Here is a 20,642-nt window from a genome sequence, read left to right as displayed (position 1 = left end):
TCTCTCCTGTGCAGGCTTCCTCTGTACCCGGGCTGCCCCCTCTCTCCTGTGCAGGCTCCCTCTGTACCCGGGCTGCCCCCTCTCTCCTGTGCAGGCTCCCTCTGTACCCGGGCTGCCCCCTCTCTCCTGTGCAGGCTCCCTCTGTACCCGGGCTGCTCCCTCTCTCCTGTGCAGGCTCCCTCTGTACCCGGGCTGCCCCCTCTCTCCTGTGCAGGCTTCCTCTGTACCCGGGCTGCCCCCTCTCTCCTGTGCAGGCTCCCTCTGTACTCGGGCTGCCCCCTCTCTCCTGTGCAGGCTTCCTCTGTACCCGGGCTGCCCCTCTCTCCTGTGCAGGCTTCCTCTGTACCCGGGCTGCCTCCTCTCTCCTGTGCAGCCTCCTTCTGTACCCGGGCTGCCCACTCTCTCCTGTGCAGGCTTCCTCTGTACCCGGGCTGCCCCCTCTCTCCTGTGCAGGCTCCCTCTGTACCCGGGCTGCCCCCTCTCTCCTGTGCAGGCTCCCTCTGTACCCGGGCTGCCCCCCTCTCTCCTGTGCAGGCTCCTCTGTACCCGGGCTGCCCCCTCTCTCCTGTGCAGGCTCCCTCTGTACCTGGGCTGGCCCCTCTCTCCTGTGCAGCCTCCCTCTGTACCCGGGCTGCCCCCTCTCTCCTGTGCAGGCTCCCTCTGTACCCGGGCTGCCCCCTCTCTCCTGTGCAGGCTCCCTCTGTACCCGGGCTGCCCCCTCTCTCCTGTGCAGGCTTCCTCTGTACCCGGGCTGCCCCTCTCTCCTGTGCAGGCTTCCTCTGTACCCGGGCTGCCCCCTCTCTCCTGTGCAGGCTTCCTCTGTACCCGGGCTGCCCCCTCTCCTGTGCAGGCTTCCTCTGTACCCGGGCTTCCCCCTCTCTCCTGTGCAGGCTCCCCCTGTACCCGGGCTGCCCCTTCTCTCCTGTGCAGGCTTCTTCTGTACCCGGGCTGCCCCCTCTCTCCTGTGCAGGCTTCCTCTGTACCCGGGCTGCCCCCTCTCTCCTGTGCAGGCTCCCTCTGTACCCACGCTGCCCCCTCTCTCCTGTGCAGGCTCCCTCTGTACCCAGGCTGCCCCCTCTCTCCTGTGCAGGCTCCCCCTGTACCCGGGCTGCTCCCTCTCTCCTGTGCAGGCTTCCTCTGTACCCGGGCTGCCCCCTCTCTCCTGTGCAGGCTTCCTCTGTACCCGGGCTGCCCCCTCTCTCCTGTGCAGGCTTCCTCTGTACCCGGGCTGCCCCCTCTCTCCTGTGCAGGCTTCCTCTGTACCCGGGCTGCCCCCCTCTCTTCCTGTGCAGGCTTCCTCTGTACCCGGGCTGCCCCCTCTCTCCTGTGCAGGCTCCCCCTGTACCCGGGCTGCCCCCTCTCTCCTGTGCAGGCTTCCTCTGTACCCGGGCTGCCCCCTCTCTCCTGTGCAGGCTTCATCTGTACCCGGGCTGCCCCTCTCTCCTGTGCAGGCTTCCTCTGTACCCGGGCTGCCCCCTCTCTCCTGTGCAGGCTTCCTCTGTACCCGGGCTGCCCCCTCTCTCCTGTGCAGGCTTCCTCTGTACCCGGGCTGCCCCCTCTCTCCTGTGCAGGCTTCATCTGTACCCGGGCTACCTCCTCTCTCTCCTGTGCAGGCTTCCTCTGTACCCGGGCTGCCCCCTCTCTCCTGTGCAGGCTCCCCCTGTACCCGGGCTGCCCCCTCTCTCCTGTGCAGGCTTCCTCTGTACCCGGGCTGTCCCCTCTCTCCTGTGCAGGGCTCTCTCTGTACCCGGGCTGCCCCCTCTCTCCTGTGCAGGCTTCCTCTGTACCCGGGCTGCCCCCTCTCTCCTGTGCAGCCTCCCTCTGTACCCGGGCTGCCCCCTCTCTCCTGTGCAGGCTTCCTCTGTACCCGGGCTGCCCCCTCTCTCCTGTGCAGGCTCCCCCTGTACCCGGGCTGCCCCCTCTCTCCTGTGCAGGCTTCCTCTGTACCCGGGCTGCCCCCTCTCTCCTGTGCAGGCTTCCTCTGTACCCGGGCTGCCTCCTCTCTCCTGTGCAGGCTCCCTCTGTACCCGGGCTGCCCCCTCTCTCCTGTGCAGGCTTCCTCTGTACCCGGGCTGCCTCCTCTCTCCTGTGCAGCCTCCCTCTGTACCCGGGCTGCCCCCTCTCTCCTGTGCAGGCTCCCTCTGTACCCGGGCTGCCCCCTCTCTCCTGTGCAGGCTCCCTCTGTACCCGGGCTGCCCCCTCTCTCCTGTGCAGGCTTCCTCTGTACCCGGGCTGCCCCCTCTCTCCTGTGCAGGCTTCCTCTGTACCCGGGCTGCCCCCTCTCTCCTGTGCAGGCTCCCCCTGTACCCGGGCTGCCCCCCTCTCTCCTGTGCAGGCTTCCTCTGTACCCGGGCTGCCCCCTCTCTCCTGTGCAGGCTTCATCTGTACCCGGGCTGCCCCCTCTCTCCTGTGCAGGCTTCCTCTGTACCCGGGCTGCCCCCTCTCTCCTGTGCAGGCTTCATCTGTACCCGGGCTACCTCCTCTCTCTCCTGTGCAGGCTTCCTCTGTACCCGGGCTGCCCCCTCTCTCCTGTGCAGGCTCCCCCTGTACCCGGGCTGCCCCCTCTCTCCTGTGCAGGCTTCCTCTGTACCCGGGCTGTCCCCTCTCTCCTGTGCAGGGCTCTCTCTGTACCCGGGCTGCCCCCTCTCTCCTGTGCAGGCTTCCTCTGTACCCGGGCTGCCCCCTCTCTCCTGTGCAGCCTCCCTCTGTACCCGGGCTGCCCCCTCTCTCCTGTGCAGGCTTCCTCTGTACCCGGGCTGCCCCCTCTCTCCTGTGCAGGCTCCCCCTGTACCCGGGCTGCCCCCTCTCTCCTGTGCAGGCTTCCTCTGTACCCGGGCTGCCCCCTCTCTCCTGTGCAGGCTTCCTCTGTACCCGGGCTGCCTCCTCTCTCCTGTGCAGGCTCCCTCTGTACCCGGGCTGCCCCTCTCTCCTGTGCAGGCTTCCTCTGTACCCGGGCTGCCTCCTCTCTCCTGTGCAGGCTTCCTCTGTACCCGGGCTGCCCCCTCTCTCCTGTGCAGGTTTCCTCTGTACCCGGGCTGCCCCCTCTCTCCTGTGCAGGTTTCCTCTGTACCCGGGCTGCCCCCTCTCTCCTGTGCAGGCTCCCTCTGTACCCGGGCTGCCCCCTCTCTCCTGTGCAGGCTCCCTCTGTACCCGGGCTGCCCCCCTCTCTCCTGTGCAGGCTTCCTCTGTACCCGGGCTGCCCCCTCTCTCCTGTGCAGGCTTCCTCTGTACCCGGGCTGCCCCCTCCCTCCTGTGCAGGCTTCCTCTGTACCCGGGCTGCCCCCTCTCTCCTGTGCAGGCTCCCTCTGTACCCGGGCTGCCCCCTCTCTCCTGTGCAGGCTTCCTCTGTACCCGGGCTGCCCCCTCTCTCCTGTGCAGGCTTCCTCTGTACCCGGGCTGCCCCCTCCCTCCTGTGCAGGCTCCCTCTGTACCCGGGCTTCCCCCTCTCTCCTGTGCAGGCTTCCTCTGTACCCGGGCTGCCCCCTCTCTCCTGTGCAGGCTTCCTCTGTACCCGGGCTGCCCCCTCTCTCCTGTGCAGGCTTCCTCTGTACCCGGGCTGCCCCCTCTCTCCTGTGCAGGCTTCCTCTGTACCCGGGCTGCCCCCTCTCTCCTGTGCAGGCTTTCTCTGTACCCGGGCTGCCCCCTCTCTCCTGTGCAGGCTTCCTCTGTACCCGGGCTGCCCCCTCTCTCCTGTGCAGGCTTCCTCTGTACCCCGGGCTGCCCCCTCTCTCCTGTGCAGGCTTCCTCTGTACCCGGGCTGCCCCCTCCCTCCTGTGCAGGCTTCCTCTGTACCCGGGCTGCCCCCTCCCTCCTGTGCAGGCTTCCTCTGTACCCGGGCTGCCCCCTCTCTCCTGTGCAGGCTTCCTCTGTACCCGGGCTGCCCCCTCTCTCCTGTGCAGGCTTCCTCTGTACCCGGGCTGCCCCCTCTCTCCTGTGCAGGCTCCCTCTGTACCCGGGCTGCCCCCTCTCTCCTGTGCAGCCTCCCTCTGTACCCGGGCTGCCCCCTCTCTCCTGTGCAGGCTTCCTCTGTACCCGGGCTGCCTCCTCTGTATTTCCCTCATTCACCATAGTAACTAAGCGGCGTCACTAGCAGGACGGAACCACTTAGTCTGTCCCGTAGGGAGGTTGTTTACCAATTCCCGGCCCATAACAAATAGAACGATTGACTTCTATAGGTCGGAATAAGCCGATGGGGTGACGCTATATGAAGAGCGGATCACACAGGGCTGAGCACAGCGCCGCTCTCCAGAAAATGTGCGCCGCCTCCCCCGTGTGTGGCCGTGGTCTGCGCCGGCGCTGCAGCCAGTGACCAGCCTCCGGTGAACATGGCGTCCGGTTGCTTAGCGCTGCTGTAAATCCGGAGCCATAATCCTGCAGCGTCCGGGGAGAGCGACATGTCTGACTCCGAGGAGGAGAGCCAGGACCGGCAGCTGAAGATCGTCATTATAGGGGATGGAGCGTGTGGGAAGGTCGGTATCCGCCGCCATATAGCCTGTGCCAGGTGTCACTGTGCACTGTATCCATTGCGGCCAGGATGCCCGGTACTGAGCCCCCCAACTGCTCTGCGGCCCCTCAATATCATCTACCCTCCCCCTTATCTGCCCATTTCCCACCCCTCCTCTCCGCCTGCACCCCCTCCTGTCCGCCTCTACCTTTCCCTGCCTCATTCACCCCACCTCTCCCTTCCTTCCCCTCCCCTGCGCCTCCTTCTCCGCCTCGTCCGCCCCTCCCCTCCCCCTCGTCCGCCCCCTCCCCTCCCCCTCGTCCGCCCCCTCCCCTCCTCCTCGTCCGCCCCTCCCCTCCTCCTCGTCCGCCCCTCCCCTCCTCCTCGTCCGCCCCCTCCCCTCCTCCTCGTCCGCCCCCTCCCCTCCTCCTCGTCCGCCCCCTCCCCTCCTCCTCGTCCGCCCCCTCCCCTCCTCCTCGTCCGCCCCCTCCCCTCCTCCTCGTCCGCCCCCTCCCCTCCTCCTCGTCCGCCCCCTCCCCTCCTCCTCGTCCGCCCCCTCCCCTCCTCCTCGTCCGCCCCCTCCTCCTCGTCCGCCCCCTCCCCCTCGTCCGCCCCCTCCGCCTCGTCCGCCCCCTCCGCCTCGTCCGCCCCCTCCGCCTCGTCCGCCCCCTCCTCCTCGTCCGCCCCCTCCTCCTCGTCCGCCCCCTCCCCTCCTCCTCTTTGTCCGCCCCCCTCCCCTCCTCCTCTTTGTCTGCCCCCTCCCCTCCTCCTCTTTGTCCGCCCCCTCCCCTCCTCCTCTTTGTCCGCCCCCTCCCCTCCTCCTCTTTGTCTGCCCCCTCCCCTCCTCCTCTTTGTCTGCCCCCTCCCCTCCTCCTCTTTGTCCGCCCCCTCCCCTCCTCCTCTTTGTCCGCCCCCTCCCCTCCTCCTCTTTGTCCGCCCCCTCCCCTCCTCCTCTTTGTCCGCCCCCTCCCCCTCCCCTCCTCCTCTTTGTCCGCCCCCTCCCCTCCTCCTCTTTGTCCGCCCCCTCCCCTCCTCCTCTTTGTCCGCCCCCTCCCCTCCTCCTCTTTGTCTGTCCGCCCCCTCCCCTCCTCTTCCTATTCTGCCCCTCCCTTCCTCCTCCTCCACCACACTTCTCCTCCTCACCTGCCCCTGCCCTCCGCCTCATTCTTCCCGTTCGCGTCATCCTGTGCATTGCCTTCCGTTCCGCAACGTCATGCGCCTCCCTTTCCTCAACGTCATGCGCCTCCCTTTCCTCAACGTCATGCGCCTCCCTTTCCTCAACGTCATGCGCCTCCCTTTCCTCAACGTCATGCGCCTCGCTTTCCTCAACGTCATGCGCCTCCCTTTCCTCAACGTCATGCGCCTCCCTTTCCTCAACGTCATGCGCCTCCCTTTCCTCAACGTCATGCGCCTCCCTTTCCTCAACGTCATGCGCCTCCCTTTCCTCAACGTCATGCGCCTTCCCTCCCTCAACGTCTGCGCCTTCCCTCCCTCAACGTCCTGCGCCTTCCCTCCCTCAACGTCCTGCGCCTTCCCTCCCGCAACGTCCTGCGCCTTCCTCCCGCAACGTCCTGCGCCTTCCCTCCCGCAACGTCCTGCGCCTTCCCTCCCGCAACGTCCTGCGCCTTCCCTCCCTCAACGTCCTGCGCCTTCCCTCCCGCAACGTCCTGCGCCTTCCCTCCCGCAACGTCCTGCGCCTTCCCTCCCTCAACGTCCTGCGCCTTCCCTCCCGTAACGCCCTGCGCCTTCCCTCCCGCAACGCCCTGCGCCTTCCCTCCCGCAACGTCCTGCGCCTTCCCCTCCTCTTTCCCTTCCAAGATGCCTTTGCCTCCCAAGACAATGTAAAAATAAGCAAATTTGTAAATGAGTATTTTCTGTAGTTCTCTGTGTACTTTCCGTTCCGCTGTCTTCTTGTCTGCGTCGGCAGCCGCTCTGACATCACACCTTGTGCCGCTCCTCCCATCTATTCTCTAGTATTGCCGGAGGTGTGACGCAACAGTACCAACAATTTGCTACACAATCTGCCAAAAATCTCTAACCTTTGGCACTTGCTATGGATTTAAAAGCTTTTTCTTTTCAGACATGCCATTTCGTATAGTGTTTTTTTTTTTATTTTTTTTTTATTTTTATATACGTACCTGTGCAAATAGTTTTTGTGTGAGCCTATTGTCGTGCGCTCTGAAGCCGCTCATGAAAGCTCGTCTGGGATATTAATATTTGATTGGAAACTCGCTCTCCGCACATAATATATTAATATGAAAGTGAGGTTAGATGACGGCTTCTAACGACAGAGCTTTCCCCGTCACGGTGTCGGCATCATAGGGATACATTTATTTTAGAGAGCTCTTTCAAAGACAAGTCCACTAATACCTTTACGTGATCAACCTGTTCCTTCATTACTGAGAAATCAGCATTTGAATTGACATGTAAAAGAGGCTGAAGAGCTATGGTAGATCTGAAGCCTCCGTCACTCCAGCTCTATTCCCTGCCCAGCACCGCTGCATCCTCCTGCCTGACATTTCTTCTTTGCCTGAAGTCACACAACATAGAGGCTGTCAGTCAAGCAGGAGGCGGTGGCCCTGGGTGGGGAATAGCGCTGGAGTGACGGAGGCTTCAGATCTACTATTAGCTCTCCTCATTTACAGATCAATTAGAACTTTGATTTCTCAGGAGTGGACTGGCCATGTAAAGGTGTTGCTGGACTTGTCTTTGAGGGACAGATTCCCTGTAAAATCGGCATTTTATATGCTGGACTTAATAATAAGCCTGATGAAGGAGGATGAGCTTTATTTATTAGGAGAAACAACTAAATTAGTCTCATCTTTAACAGCCTGTAGATTTGTGCTATCATTTATGGCGTAAATTGTAGTAAATGTTCTAGGCCTCAGTGGTCTCGACCTTTCCTTATAGATCCCACCTCTTATTATTTTATGTGTGTGAACAGTTCTGTAAATGACAGAAAATGGGAAAAGTCTCAAATTATTACACAATTACTGTATTTTTCGGACTATAAGACGCACCGGACTATAAGACGCACCCTGGTTTTAGAGGAGAAAAATAGCAAAATTAAATTTTAAGCAAAAAATGTGGTCATGACACACTGTTATGGGGCGAGGATCTGCTGCTGACACTATTATGGGGGTAATATCCCCAAATTCTCTACTAAGGTAACCCAGCCTGGTAATGATTTTCCTGCCTTGTATATAATCCCCATCCTTGTATATATGTCCCCCATCCTTGTATATATGACCCCCATCATGGTATATGTCCCCCATCGTGGTATATGTCCCCCATCGTACTATATGACCCTCCATCCTGCTATATGACCCTCCATCCTGCTATATGACCCTCCATCCTGCTATATGACCCTCCATCCTGCTATATGACCCTCCATCCTGCTATATGACCCTCCATCCTGCTATATGACCCTCCATCCTGCTATATGACCCTCCATCCTGCTATATGACCCCCCCATCCTGCTATATGACCCCCCCATCCTGCTATATACCCCCATCCTGCTATATACCCCATCCTAATAAATACCCCTATCCTGGTGGAGAGCCATGTGCACAGCTATGATGTCATCCCTGTGCTCACTGCTCTCTACACAGATCAGCGCCCGGCAGACAGGAGGACATCGCGATGCTGCAGGGAACAGTGACGGGTGAGTATACCCTACTTATTCACTGCCCCCCCCCGCTCTGACGACGACGACGTGAATATAGCCACACATGATCACTCCAGGCTGTAGTTGCCAGGGGTGATCACGCGGGCCAGCTGTTTAGCATGCGTGCATCCCCCGCCCATCACCCCGCCCACCTGTCAGTGCCAGCTTCAGCGCTAAGAGATGATGGGCGGGATAATGGGCGTGCATATTAAATGAGCGGGTCCATGTAGTCATGGCAGGCTGCTACAGCTGCTCATGCCACCAATGACCCGCTCCACCGCAGCACCCTCATTCAGACTATAAGACGCACCCCCCACATTCCCCAAAAACATTTGGGGGGGAAAAAGTGCGTCTTATAGTCTGAAAAATACGGTAAGCTGTTTATTATTATTTGAGAATTCACATAGGGAGAATGATTAATGAGCGATAATAAAGGGATTTATTTTTAGCCCTTTAAAGGGGTAATCCGACCTCTTTCTTCAGCATTGGGGGGTGAGGAAGACAGAGAGGTCACATTTAGGCCTCATTTAGACACAAGTGAAAAAAGTGGTGTAAGTGTCAGTGTTTTTGAGCCAAGTGTCGTCAGTGATTTTCACATAAGAATACATAAATGACAAAACGTCTCCTATACTGTGCCATGTTAAACACGTACAGCACTCGGATTATATACCGCTGCTGTCTGTGCTGTATGTGTTTTTCACAGCTCCATAGACTTGTGTTGATACTTTTCATCCACGACGTCAGAAAATAACGGACGTCTCCATGAGTTTTGCACGTACACACGGGTTGTGAAAAAACAAGTTTCTTTTTAAAAGATGCACCCCAAATTAGAGAAAAAAAAAAATATGGGGCTCGTCTCGATAATCCGGTGGTTTCTTTCCAGGGGAGGGGCGGGGGCAATTGTGGCGGTGGAGCGGGGTCACAGCAGGCAGGGGCAGTGGAGTAGGGCAATGGTGCTGCAGGTGTCCTGGATGCGAACATCCAGAAACTGTTGGCGGTGCGGGCTTCAAAGAAATGGCACCCGTAGTCATTGTGTGCGGAGATTGAGCTATCAGCTCGATGACAAGCCGAGATCTGATCTGCGCACGCGCCACCTCCGGGCGCCATTTTCCTTAAGTCCGCTGCTGTGAGATCAATGGGCCGGAGGCGGCGCGTGCGCAGATGAGAACTTGAGTCGAGAGCCCTATCTGCACATGCGCGAACTCCGGGCGCCATTATTTGAAGCCCGCACCGCCAACATTTTCATGATGGCCTTTGCCTCACTGCCCGCAGCGAGTACTAGCACAGGTCCCGCAGCCCTAGTACAGTAGCCCCAACCTCCTGTGACCCCCTCTTCACCAGTCCCTGGTAAGCTACATTCAGATTATAAGACGCACTCCTCATTTTCCTCTTAAATTTTTGGATGGAAAAGTGCGTCTTATAATCCGAAAAATACGGTACATGTGAACACCTCATAGACTATAATGGCTTTTCCAACTGTGTCACATGCAACTTTGGACCAGTGACTACCTGCAGCACGCTTCGTAGTCCTCTAATGATACTGAATAACCATTGATTTTATCAAAACTACACTAAGCATCCCAGTAAGTGACACATCCCTGGAATCACGATCTCTGTCTCTACATTATACTGCTCTCAGATTAGGTGACAAAAACCTGGTGACAGATTCCCTTTAACCCCTTAACGACCGCGGGCAGTAATATTACGTTCTAGCGGTCATAGTATTACTGCCCGTGGTCTGCCGCCGGCAGCATGCCGCGTTTGGTGCACATCTCAGCTGATTTTCACAACTGAGATGTGTGCCTGCTAGGCACGAGCAGAATCGTTATCTGCTCGTGCTGTTTAACCCCTTAAATGGCGCTGTCAATATGTGACAGCGCCATTATAATCGCGATTGCGGTAAACTTTTACTTAACAACTGACACCGGAAGTCACGTGATGAAAATTAAAGGGTTAAAAAAATATACACACATTTGGTATTGCCGCGTTCAGAAACGCCCGATCTATCAAAATATAAAATCAATTAATCTGATCAGTAAACAGCGTAGCGGCAAAAAAATTCCAAACGCCAAGATTGTTTTTTTGTCGCCACAACTTTTGCGCAAAATGCAATAACAGGCGATCAAAACGAAGCATGTGCGCAGAAATAGTACAGTTAAAAACGTCAGCTCGAGACGCAAAAAATAAGCAGTCACTGAGCCATAGATCCCGAAAAATGAGAACGCTATGGGTCACGGAATATGGCGTAAAACATGCGCCACTTTTTCGGACAAACTTCCGTTTTTTTTTTTTTTTTTTACCCTTTATATAAAAGTAAACCTATACATGTTTGGTGTCTACGAACTTGCACCGACCTCAGGCATCACACCCACACATCAGTTTCACCATATAGTAAACACAGTGAATAAAATATCTCAAAAACAATAGTGCTATCACACTTTTTTTGCAATTTTTCTGCATTTGGAATTTGTTTGCCGTTTTCCAGTACATTATATGGTAAAACTTATGGTTTTATTTAAAAGTACAGCTCGTTCCGCAAAAAATGAGCCTTCACATGACCATATTGACCGAAAAATAAAAAAGTTACGTCTCTCAGAAGAGGAATGGCGAAAAAAAAGACGGAAAGCGAAAAATCGGCCGGGCGTGAAGGGGAAGAAAACCAGTCAGGTCCCCTATGTCCTCCAACCCAGCAGCATTCACCTCTGTATGAGTAAATTCCCTTCTCCAAAAAGTGTGCTGTTCCTATGCAAATTAAGCTTGTGACTGGTCGATGGGGTGTTAGTTCCCCAGACTAGTCGGCCCTCCTTCCCCTGTGGGTCTGATAACAACATGATTTCCATGAGCTGGCGTCACCGCAGCATGTGTAAATCTTGCGCATGTGCGCGGCTTTGTTCACTCGCATGCAGTCGCTGAGGCATGGTGTACGTGTCTTGGCTTCAGAAAGGTGCATTGTGCATGATTGGAAGTATAGCGTCTGTACTGCTGTCTATGGGGTTTATACACAACCCAATATGTGGCATGTCCCCCGGGGTGCAGAATAGAAAGGAAATCATAACCTGTATAGCTGTGAAACTCACGTGGAGTGGTGAAGGCCTTTATTGTTGGGTGAAGGCCTTTATTGTTGGGTGAAGGCCTTTTATTGTTGGGTGAAGGCCTTTTATTGTTGGGTGAAGGCCTTTTATTGTTGGGTGAAGGCCTTTTATTGTTGGGTGAAGGCCTTTTATTGTTGGGTGAAGGCCTTTTATTGTTGGGTGAAGGCCTTTTAATGTTGGGTGAAGGCCTTTTTATTGTTGGGTGAAGGCCTTTTTATTGTTGGGTGAAGGCCTTTTTATTGTTGGGTGAAGGCCTTTTTATTGTTGGGTGAAGGGCTTTTTATTGTTGGGTGAAGGGCTTTTTATTGTTGGGTGAAGGGCTTTTTATTGTTGGGTGAAGGGCTTTTTATTGTTGGGTGAAGGGCCTTTTATTGTTGGGTGAAGGGCCTTTTATTGTTGGGTGAAGGGCTTTTTATTGTTGGGTGAAGGGCTTTTTATTGTTGGGTGAAGGGCTTTTTATTGTTGGGTGAAGGGCTTTTTATTGTTGGGTGAAGGGCCTTTTATTGTTGGGTGAAGGCCTTTTATTGTTGGGTGAAGGGCTTTTTATTGTTGGGTGAAGGGCTTTTTATTGTTGGGTGAAGGGCTTTTTATTGTTGGGTGAAGGGTTTTTTATTGTTGGGTGAAGGGTTTTTTATTGTTGGGTGAAGGTTTTTTTATTGTTGGGTGAAGGGCTTTTTATTGTTGGGGGAAGGGCTTTTTATTGTTGGGGGAAGGGCTTTTTATTGTTGGGGGAAGGCCTTTTTATTGTTGGGGGAAGGCCTTTTTATTGTTGGGGGAAGGCCTTTTTATTGTTGGGGGAAGGCCTTTTTATTGTTGGGGGAAGGCCTTTTAATGTTGGGTGTTGGTTATATTTTTTTCAGAACACTACAAGTGACATGTAGAGGTGAAAATGGCCGAGATTTGCTGAGATCCAGCACAACGTCCTGCCATGCAAAAGCAGAAAGTAAAAACCTTTGGCTTCCAGTCTTCGATCTTGCACCCAGAAAACTGTCCATTTTCCTTTCGGCAACGTGGCGATTCCCCCCCCCCCCCCTCATTTTCAGATCTGGTGACTTCCCAAAAGTCGATGACAATTTCACCATTTTCCAGGATAATCTCCTTGAAGAATTTGGCAGTCTTTCCCGTAAGAAAAGTAAAAAGAAGAAAAGCTCATTTGTCCGGAGGGTGAAGAGAGTTATTTCACACCAGTTTATTGCTTTGTTAAATTAAAATAATTTTTGTGTTCCCAGCGTGCGGCTTCATGTTAGCGGAGGCCGTAACAAACTCCAGGAAAGTAAGTGCAAAGTTCCAGCGGCGTCCGAGCTTATGAAAACAAAGCCTTAATCACCGTGTAATGGAAAGCGCTGCAGATTTTTAATATATAACTAGCTGTAGTACCCAGCGTTGTCCAGCATAGTAACTGTCTCTCTGTTTCTCTACCAGTCTCTGTCTCTCTCTGTCTTTTTGTTTGTCTCTTTCTTTTCTGTCTGTGTCTCTCTCTGTGTTTGTCTCGCTTTCCCTGTGTCTGTCTCCTTTCCTTGTCTGCCTCTGTCTCTCTTTCCCTGTCTGCCTCTGTCTCTCTTTCCCTGTCTGTCTCTTTGTCTGTGTCTGTCTGTTTCTTTGTATGTCTGTCTCTGTCTGTCTGTCTCTGTCTGTCTGTCTCTATCTCTCTGTCTGTCTCTATCTCTCTGTCTGTCTCTATCTCTCTGTCTGTCTCTATCTCTCTGTCTGTCTCTATCTCTCTGTCTCTTTCCCTGTCTGTCTCTTTCCCTGTCTGTCTCTTTCCCTGGCATTTTCATAGTTTTCGTTTTGCTTCTTGCTGTCAGTGAATTGGACCCATCTTTATCCCCATTTCCTCTGGTTTCATTAATGCGCTTCATTTGTTTTCTCTCCCCTTCAAAAAATCATTACTTCTTAATTCGTTTATTTTTTTTAAAGTTGTGTAACCTTTGTAAAACACAAAAACTAGTGACTTTTCCCATTTTTTTTTTTTTTTTCACGAGTGAAGCTGTGTGCGGGCTTGTTTTTTCTGAATTGAGCTGTAGTTTTTATTGATACCATTTTGTACAATGCTTTTATTGCATCTAGGGGAACGATCGGTGACCAAAAACATTGTGTCGTGTCTGGCTTTTCTGTGTGTGTTTATTTTTTTTTTTTTATATTCACGGCGTCTACTTTACCGGGTAATTTTATATACATCGGATTTTTGCAGACACGTTACCAATATATTTTTTCATTTCTTTATCTTGAAAGGGGGAAAATTATTTGGTGATTCAGCTTTTTATGTTTATATTTTTATTATTTTTTTTATTTTACTTTTTATTCCCTAAAAGTGAAATTAACCTGATTGATTACATTTTTTGTATACAGCAATACTGTGACATTGTATTATATAGGATAAATTACTGTCTGCAATGCAGCCCAATAGCAGACTCATTATGAGGAGGCCAACGGCCATCTAAATGGCTCCACAGGATCACGAGATGACAGTAGCGGTCAGAACAATTCACAATTCTGAGAAGAGGTGATTGAATTTTGACATTTCATGAGGCACACAAGAGTTTAGTAAACTAGACATGTAAGAAAAGGGAAGCTTTCATCTTAAAGGAGTGGTCTGATATACAAATTAATTTTTCTCTTAAATCCCTCTCTAATTAATGCCATAATCTAAACTGTTCTTTAATATACTTGAATTAAAAATTCCCTACCGCTTCCTAATTACACTATCTATCTACTTTTAATTTTTTTTTTTTTTGTACTAATTGCTGCCTGTTGATGCTTCGTTTGAAAATTCAAGTGCATCCTGGGATATTCAAACTAAGCGTCATCAGGGGGGCAGAGGCTTCAATCTTTGTTAGGCCAAAAACACACTTTCACATAAAAAACGTACGTGTCTCACGTTCCGTTTTTCGGGTCCGTGTTCCTTTTTTTAGGGGCGTTTCTCCCGTACGTATGACATCCGTGTGATGACGTATGCTCTCCATGTGTACGTGTGGAATGTCCGTATTGGCATAAAATATGTACGTATGTAATCTGTGTGCCGTCCGTTTTTAGAGGTCCGCATTCTTACTCAAGTAACGTTGTTAATCCTTCATCATGAGATCCTGGTGTTGTTAATTGGTAAATTTCCATCCCTCATCGGTGGATAAGGTTTAAAAACATTTCAAATCATTGTTTTTAGGCTCTTCCACTCATTAGACTGACTCCAAAATGTCTCTCTCCAATGAAGCAACCATGTGTTTGCTATGGTTGATATCTAGGAGATTTGGGGTTAGGAGACATATGCGTGAGTATGAACCACCTGTTGAAAAAAGGATGTGGATCCACCCCCGTGTCAAGCTAAGGAAGACACATGGCCATTTTAATATTCTTTATGGAGAAATGCGCAAATTTCCACCTAAATTTTCAAGCATACTGCCATATAACCATAACGTCCTTTGACAACATTCTTGGCCTTGTGCATCACCAATTGAAATATCAGGACATTTGACAATTGACCTGATAGATTGGAAACAAGTGTTGCTGATGTTTGGATTAAAAACGCACACGGACGATACGTGCTGAACACGGACATGCTACGTGTGCCGTCCGTACAGGCACAGACCCATAGACTTTAGCGGGTCCGTGCCTGCGTGTTGACGGCCAAAAACGGACATGTCGTCCGTGCGGGAAAACGCACACACGTACTTACCACACGGACACACGTTCCATGTGATTTTACGCGTGTGTGCGCCATCACCCATACGGTAACATTGGTCAACGTGTCTCCGGTGCGTGCAAAAACATACCAAACACGTACTGCAGGCACGGATGTGTGTTGCAGGCCTTACAGCCTTTGCTCCCTGCCTGAAATGATCAGTGATTCTCGTGTCAGGAGCTGAGATGATCTCTGTGCCCCTTGTGATGTGCTCAATGGCTGTGCACTCTGTGTTTCTAGCTCATATCAGCAGTAATGAGCAGTGCGTGGTGTCAGAATGCCCAGAATGTAGGGACCAGTGGCATCCCTGCAAGTGACGTCACAGGTCTCTGCTCACTGGGTATTCTGACACCGCTCTGTTGCTGGCTCGTTGCTGCTGATCTGAGTGGATAACAGAGAGCGCGCTGTCATCGTGCAGGGACCAGCCCCTGAAATGAGCATCACTGATGATGCTTCGTTTCAGGGAGGGGGCAGAGGCCATGGCATTGATGATGACTCATTTTAGTATCATGGCTATGTACAGGGATTCTCAAAACGAAGCATCATCAAGAAAGGAAGTAGTAAAAAATCAAAACAAAAAAAAAATCAGGTAGATAAGTGTAGTTGGGCAAGGAGAGGAAAAAAATTCCATTCAAGTATATTCAGGAATAGTTTATAATATTGCATTAAATAGATAGAGATTTAGGATGAAAATTACTTTGTATGTTGGATCATCCCTTTAAAGGGTGCTTTACACGAGACGAGCTATCGTGCGATGCATCGTCGGGGTCACGGTTTTCGTGCCGCACATCCGGCATCGTTCACGATGTCGTCTCGTGTGACACCCCCGAGCGACGCAGAATCGCTCACAAATCGTGAGTCGTGTACTCATCGCTCAGTTTCAAAAAATTGTTTAATTAAAATTGTGCCGGTTGTTCATCGTACCCGGGGTAGCACACATCGCTCCGTGTGACAAACCGGGAACGATGAACACAGCTTACCTGCGTCCCGCAGCTCCCGGCAGCTATGCGGAAGGAAGGAGGTGGGTGGGATGTTTACGTCCTGCTCATCTCCGCCCCTCCGCTTCTATTGGCTGGCGGCTGTTTGACGTCGCTGTGACGACGAACATCCCTCCCACTCCAGGAAGATGATGTTCGCCGCCCACAGCGAGGTCGCTGAGCAGGTAAGTACGTGTGACGGCGGTTTCACGACTTTGTGCGACACGGGCAGCGATTTGCCCGTGACGCACAAACGACGGGGGCGGGTACGATCGCTCGTGAAATCGCACAATCGGTCATCTCGTGTAAAGCAGGCATTAGGCTGACTTTTTTAAGCACGTATAGTCTTAAATAGGTTAGTCTCACCTGATAAATACATAAGTACATTCTGTGAATTTTTCTTATGTACAGTTGGACCAAGTGAAAAATTGTTCTTGTGAACAACCCTATTGAAAAACATTGGTCTGTATGCTGTGCGTGTGCTGTCTACCCGAGAATCTGGTAGCACGCGTCCGATGTATACCCTCGTCTTCATCAGCCCTGACAAATTTTGCTTTGTGATCTTGGAACTTCAGGTTTCTCTCGTCAGCATCAGAACCAATCTGCCTTCTATTCTGGACTCCACATTAAAGGGGTTATCCAGAACTTCGGTACTGATGTCCCATCTTTAGGACACATGATCAATATCAGATGCCGGTGGCAGAGGACCACTAGTCAGCTGTTTCCAGGTCCCATGGAGGGTTGCAGTAAACATTGCAGCCTCATACACTGATTATGGCAGTTTTCGCAGACTTCAGGTCAGCTGCCATTGATCCGAATATGATCTGAGCTGCAGAACTCTGCGACCACTACGTGTGTACAGCGCTGTGGTGTTGGGGCTCCATACACTGTTTAGTACTGGCCGCTGCCAGACCTTTAAACTGATGGATGGGAGTGTTGGCTGTCAGATCTCCACTGATCTCATATTGATGATCTATCCTAAAGATGAGCGATCATTAAGTCCAGGATAACCCCTTTAATAGAAAATCCTCATCATAAAAACATGAAAAATCTAACATTATATTTTAGTCACATCATGGCATCTCAATCCTGTGCCCACTTGTGTCCGAATGAGGGACACACATTGGTGATGTACGTGTGCACCCAACTTCTGGACGGCAGCCTCGTCCACAGAGAGCCCTCTAAGGGGTACTTTGCACACTACGATACCGCAGGTGCGATGCCGGTGGGGTCAAATCGAAAGTGACGCACATCCGGCGTCACTGTCGACATCGCAGTATGTGAATCCTTTTACATACGATTAACGAGCGCAAAAGCGTCGTTATCGTATGATCCTTGTAGGGTCCGACATTTCCATAATTTCGCAGCAGCGACGGTACAATGTTGTTCCTCGTTCCAGCAGGCAGCACACATCACTGTGTGTGAAGCTGCAGGAGTGAAGAACATCACCTTACCTGCGTCCACTGGCAATGCGGAAGGAAGGAGGTGGGCGGGATGTTTACGTCCCGCTCATCTCCGCTCCTCCGCTCCTAGTGCGACGTCACCCGGCAGGCGACCAATAACGCCTCACGACCCGCCCCCTTAGGAAGGAGGCGGTTCGCCGGCCAGAGCGACGTCGCAGGGCAGGTAAGTGCATGTGAAGCTGCAGTAGCGATAATGTTCGCTACGGCAGCAATCACAAGATATCCCTGCTGCGACAGGGGCGGGGACTATCACGCTCGACATCGCATTATCGGCTTACGATGTCGTAGTGTGCAAAGTACCCCTAAGGCTTGATGGGACCATGTACCATCTTGCTGCTACACTGTGCTGCTTGCCAGGAAAAAGTACAGTACTAGATATCCATCTTCCATCTCCAGAACTCTACTAGGTATTCTTATATGTGTATACCTCTTCAAGACCTAGGATATACCGGTACGTCCGAAATCATGAAGTGGTGATCGCCGGCTGCTGCAGTGAGCAGGCTGCGATCCCTGCACATGTCTGCTGATTTGAACAGCAGACGGGTGCGGCTATAAAGCGCAAGTGGATCTGAGATCCACCCATGCCTGTCAACCCCTTAAATCGTGCTGTGAGAATTTGACAGAGCAATTTAAATTGCCGCAGTGGGCAACACCCCTTCACACCACGGGGATCTGATACTTAGCGCATCAAAGCAGGAAGGGCTCACAGGCTGACACACACACCGGACCTGACCTTCCATGGATTCGGGATCGGCTTGAGCCCATCGTGGCGGAGACTGGTACTCTTGGGCAGTGCCTGAACTACTAGAGAGTAAAAGACCTGGAACTGCAGCCCCTGTCTCTGCCTTTCCTTTGCCTTTGCCGTCACCCAGCGCTGCGGCGCCAACGGGGACTACCACCACCCCGTCAGTCCTCCGTCATCCTCCCTGGGGTAACCCCGCTCCGCCTGTGGGGAGCGACACCATCCAAGCTGCGACCTTCACTATCAGCCCCGGAGAGCAGCACTCGCAGCGGCGGCCCATCTCTGGCCGCGGACCACAGGTGGCGTCACGATCTAAAAAGATTTTCCTCACCGTCACTACCCCCATCCTCCATCCTTCCTTCCGTCCAACGCCTTCCCTCCCTCCTGTACGCCTCGGGGCCAGTCCAGCCCGTGACTATGCAGTGGATCTGCAACCCCGGTCCGGCGATGAGTCGGGTTTAACCCCCTCGACCCCAGTGTGTTACACTTTTGACATGACATCAGCACTGCAGACAAAAATAGACACAGGGGCAGTATGGGACCTGGGGAGGGTGAGTAAGGTCCTTGTTTTTTATTTTTTTTAATTTTTTTTTTTATAGAAAAGCCCTGTTTTGTACATTTGGTCGTGGTGTCATTTTACATAATGGATCATCATGAAAGCTTCGTCTGTCAAAAGAAAAAGCTACTGCAGTTTTTTAGCTGGCCGAGTCTTGACAGCAGCCGCTGCCTTTGAGAATCACTGATGAGATAGTATTTTCTCCGGGAGTTTGTGGCTTTATGACTGTACACATCTTTGTGGCACGGTCTTCCTACCAGAATTTTGCAACTTGTGAACCTCTATCATCCAGCTGCACATTAATTGGGATGTCGCTACGGCAGCGTCACACGCAAATACCTGCTCTGTGACGTCACGGTGACCGGCGAACCGCCTTCTTTCTAAGAGGGCTGTTCGTTCGGCGTCATAGCGACGTCATTAAGCGGCCGCCCAATAGAAGCGGAGTGGCGGAGAGGAGCAGGACGTAACATCCCGCCCACCTTCCTTCCACATGGCCGCGGGTAAGGTGACGTTCCTCGTTCCTGCGGTGTCGCACATAGCGATGTGTGCTGCCGCAAGAACGACGAACAACATCGTAAACCGAGCAGCAACGATAATTGGGAATAGGGGGGCATGCCACCGATTAGCGTTTTTGCACGTTTTTGCGACGATTCAAAATCGCTCATAGGTGTCACACACAACGACATCGCTAAAGCGGCTGGATGTGCGGCACAAATTCCGTGACCCCCTTTAGCGATGTTGTAGCTTGTAACGCGGCCTTCAGTCTATGGATCATCTCAAGAATCTCCCAATTTTAGGCTTTCAGGGCTCCTATCAACACTTCTTACTACTGATCATTCCGGGTCACCGGGGAGTCCCAGGCGCCGATTTTACTTCCATAAAATCTATTCAGTCTCCTCACGTCGTCCAACGTAGTCATGGTCTGTTTCACTGACGGAGAGGGGAGAGCTTTTACCCTTCTCTCTCTGCTAATCATGGTCAAAGCCTCTCGTGGTTTTATGATCCTCTAATGGATGATAACTGCAGTTTCCAGCATTTTAATCCTGCAAATTTGATATTATTTGAGCAAACTCAACCATTTGTGATCTGATTTGTGGTTTAATTAAAACCGCGGATAAGGTCGACTTCTGCTTAGAGACTCATAACTCTGTCCCCTTAATCCTATGCTGGGGGAATACGTTGTATTTTAGAAAATACCGACATTATTGCTTAAAAAAAAAAAAAGTCTGATATTAGTGAAATTACCCAAAAGTGTAGTCTGTAAAATGTAATGTAAACTGAGAAACACGTCAGTCACGGATTTAGCGTGCAGGAAGAATCCATGAGAAAGTACTTTGGTGTGTGTGTATGCTCGGAGATGTATTTCAGTATGATTTACTAACATAGTCGGACTTATTAGAGGGGTTGTCCATAATTATCATATTAAGGACACGACATTAATATCAGATCAGTGGGGGTACGACATTCTTTATCCCAACAATTTGGCTCATAGCAACTTTGGCAATGGCTGGATGTAAACAGCGACCAGAGTTAAAAACTAGTGCTTTGCGCAAAGTGTAGTGGCCATTAGCAGGTACTGCAGCTCTGCTCCCGTTCACTTTAATAGTAGCTGAGCTCCAGTAGCTGAGAACTGCTGCTACAATGTCTGCGGTGTCCTGACTCTTTATAGTTTGCATCCAGCCGGCGCTAGTACTGGAAAAAAGGTGATTTTTCTGGGGGTGTCTGGTGTCCACCCCCCACCAATCCGATATTGATGAATTATCCCAAGGATAGGTCATCAATATTATAACTTTAGACCACCTCAGCTGACCAATGGGGGTGTCTGGAATTGGTCATGAAGGTACTAGGAAACCCCTTTCCAGTAGCTTCTGTTAATCAAATTGGTCCCAGTGCAGGTACCGTAAGTGCAAAGCGCCATATGTTTTGTGGTTACTGGTGAATAGGAGAAGGCTGTAGTCCTATATAAGGCCAAAACTCAATGTATGGAGAGCAACTGTTTATTCTGCTGATGGTTGAGCCCGTCTT

At 52.2% G+C, this 20,642-nt stretch overlaps 1 protein-coding gene across 1 annotated transcript in view; it reads left to right on the top strand.

Annotated features, from left to right (window-relative positions):
- Positions 1-4,204: 4,204 nt before the first annotated feature.
- The window catches only part of RAB28 (RAB28, member RAS oncogene family), a 175,809-nt gene continuing 159,371 nt past the window's right edge, over positions 4,205-20,642 (top strand). Inside the window, exon 1 of the mRNA XM_075333507.1 lies at positions 4,205-4,469. Coding sequence (XP_075189622.1) covers positions 4,395-4,469 — 75 coding nt within the window. The 5' untranslated portion in view covers positions 4,205-4,394. The remainder of the gene's footprint in view (positions 4,470-20,642) is intronic.

The sequence above is a fragment of the Anomaloglossus baeobatrachus genome, chromosome 1 (assembly GCF_048569485.1).
Source record: "Anomaloglossus baeobatrachus isolate aAnoBae1 chromosome 1, aAnoBae1.hap1, whole genome shotgun sequence".
Lineage (NCBI taxonomy): Eukaryota > Metazoa > Chordata > Amphibia > Anura > Aromobatidae > Anomaloglossus > Anomaloglossus baeobatrachus.
Note: the sequence above shows the minus strand (reverse complement) of the source record. Positions and strands in the feature narration are given on the sequence as shown.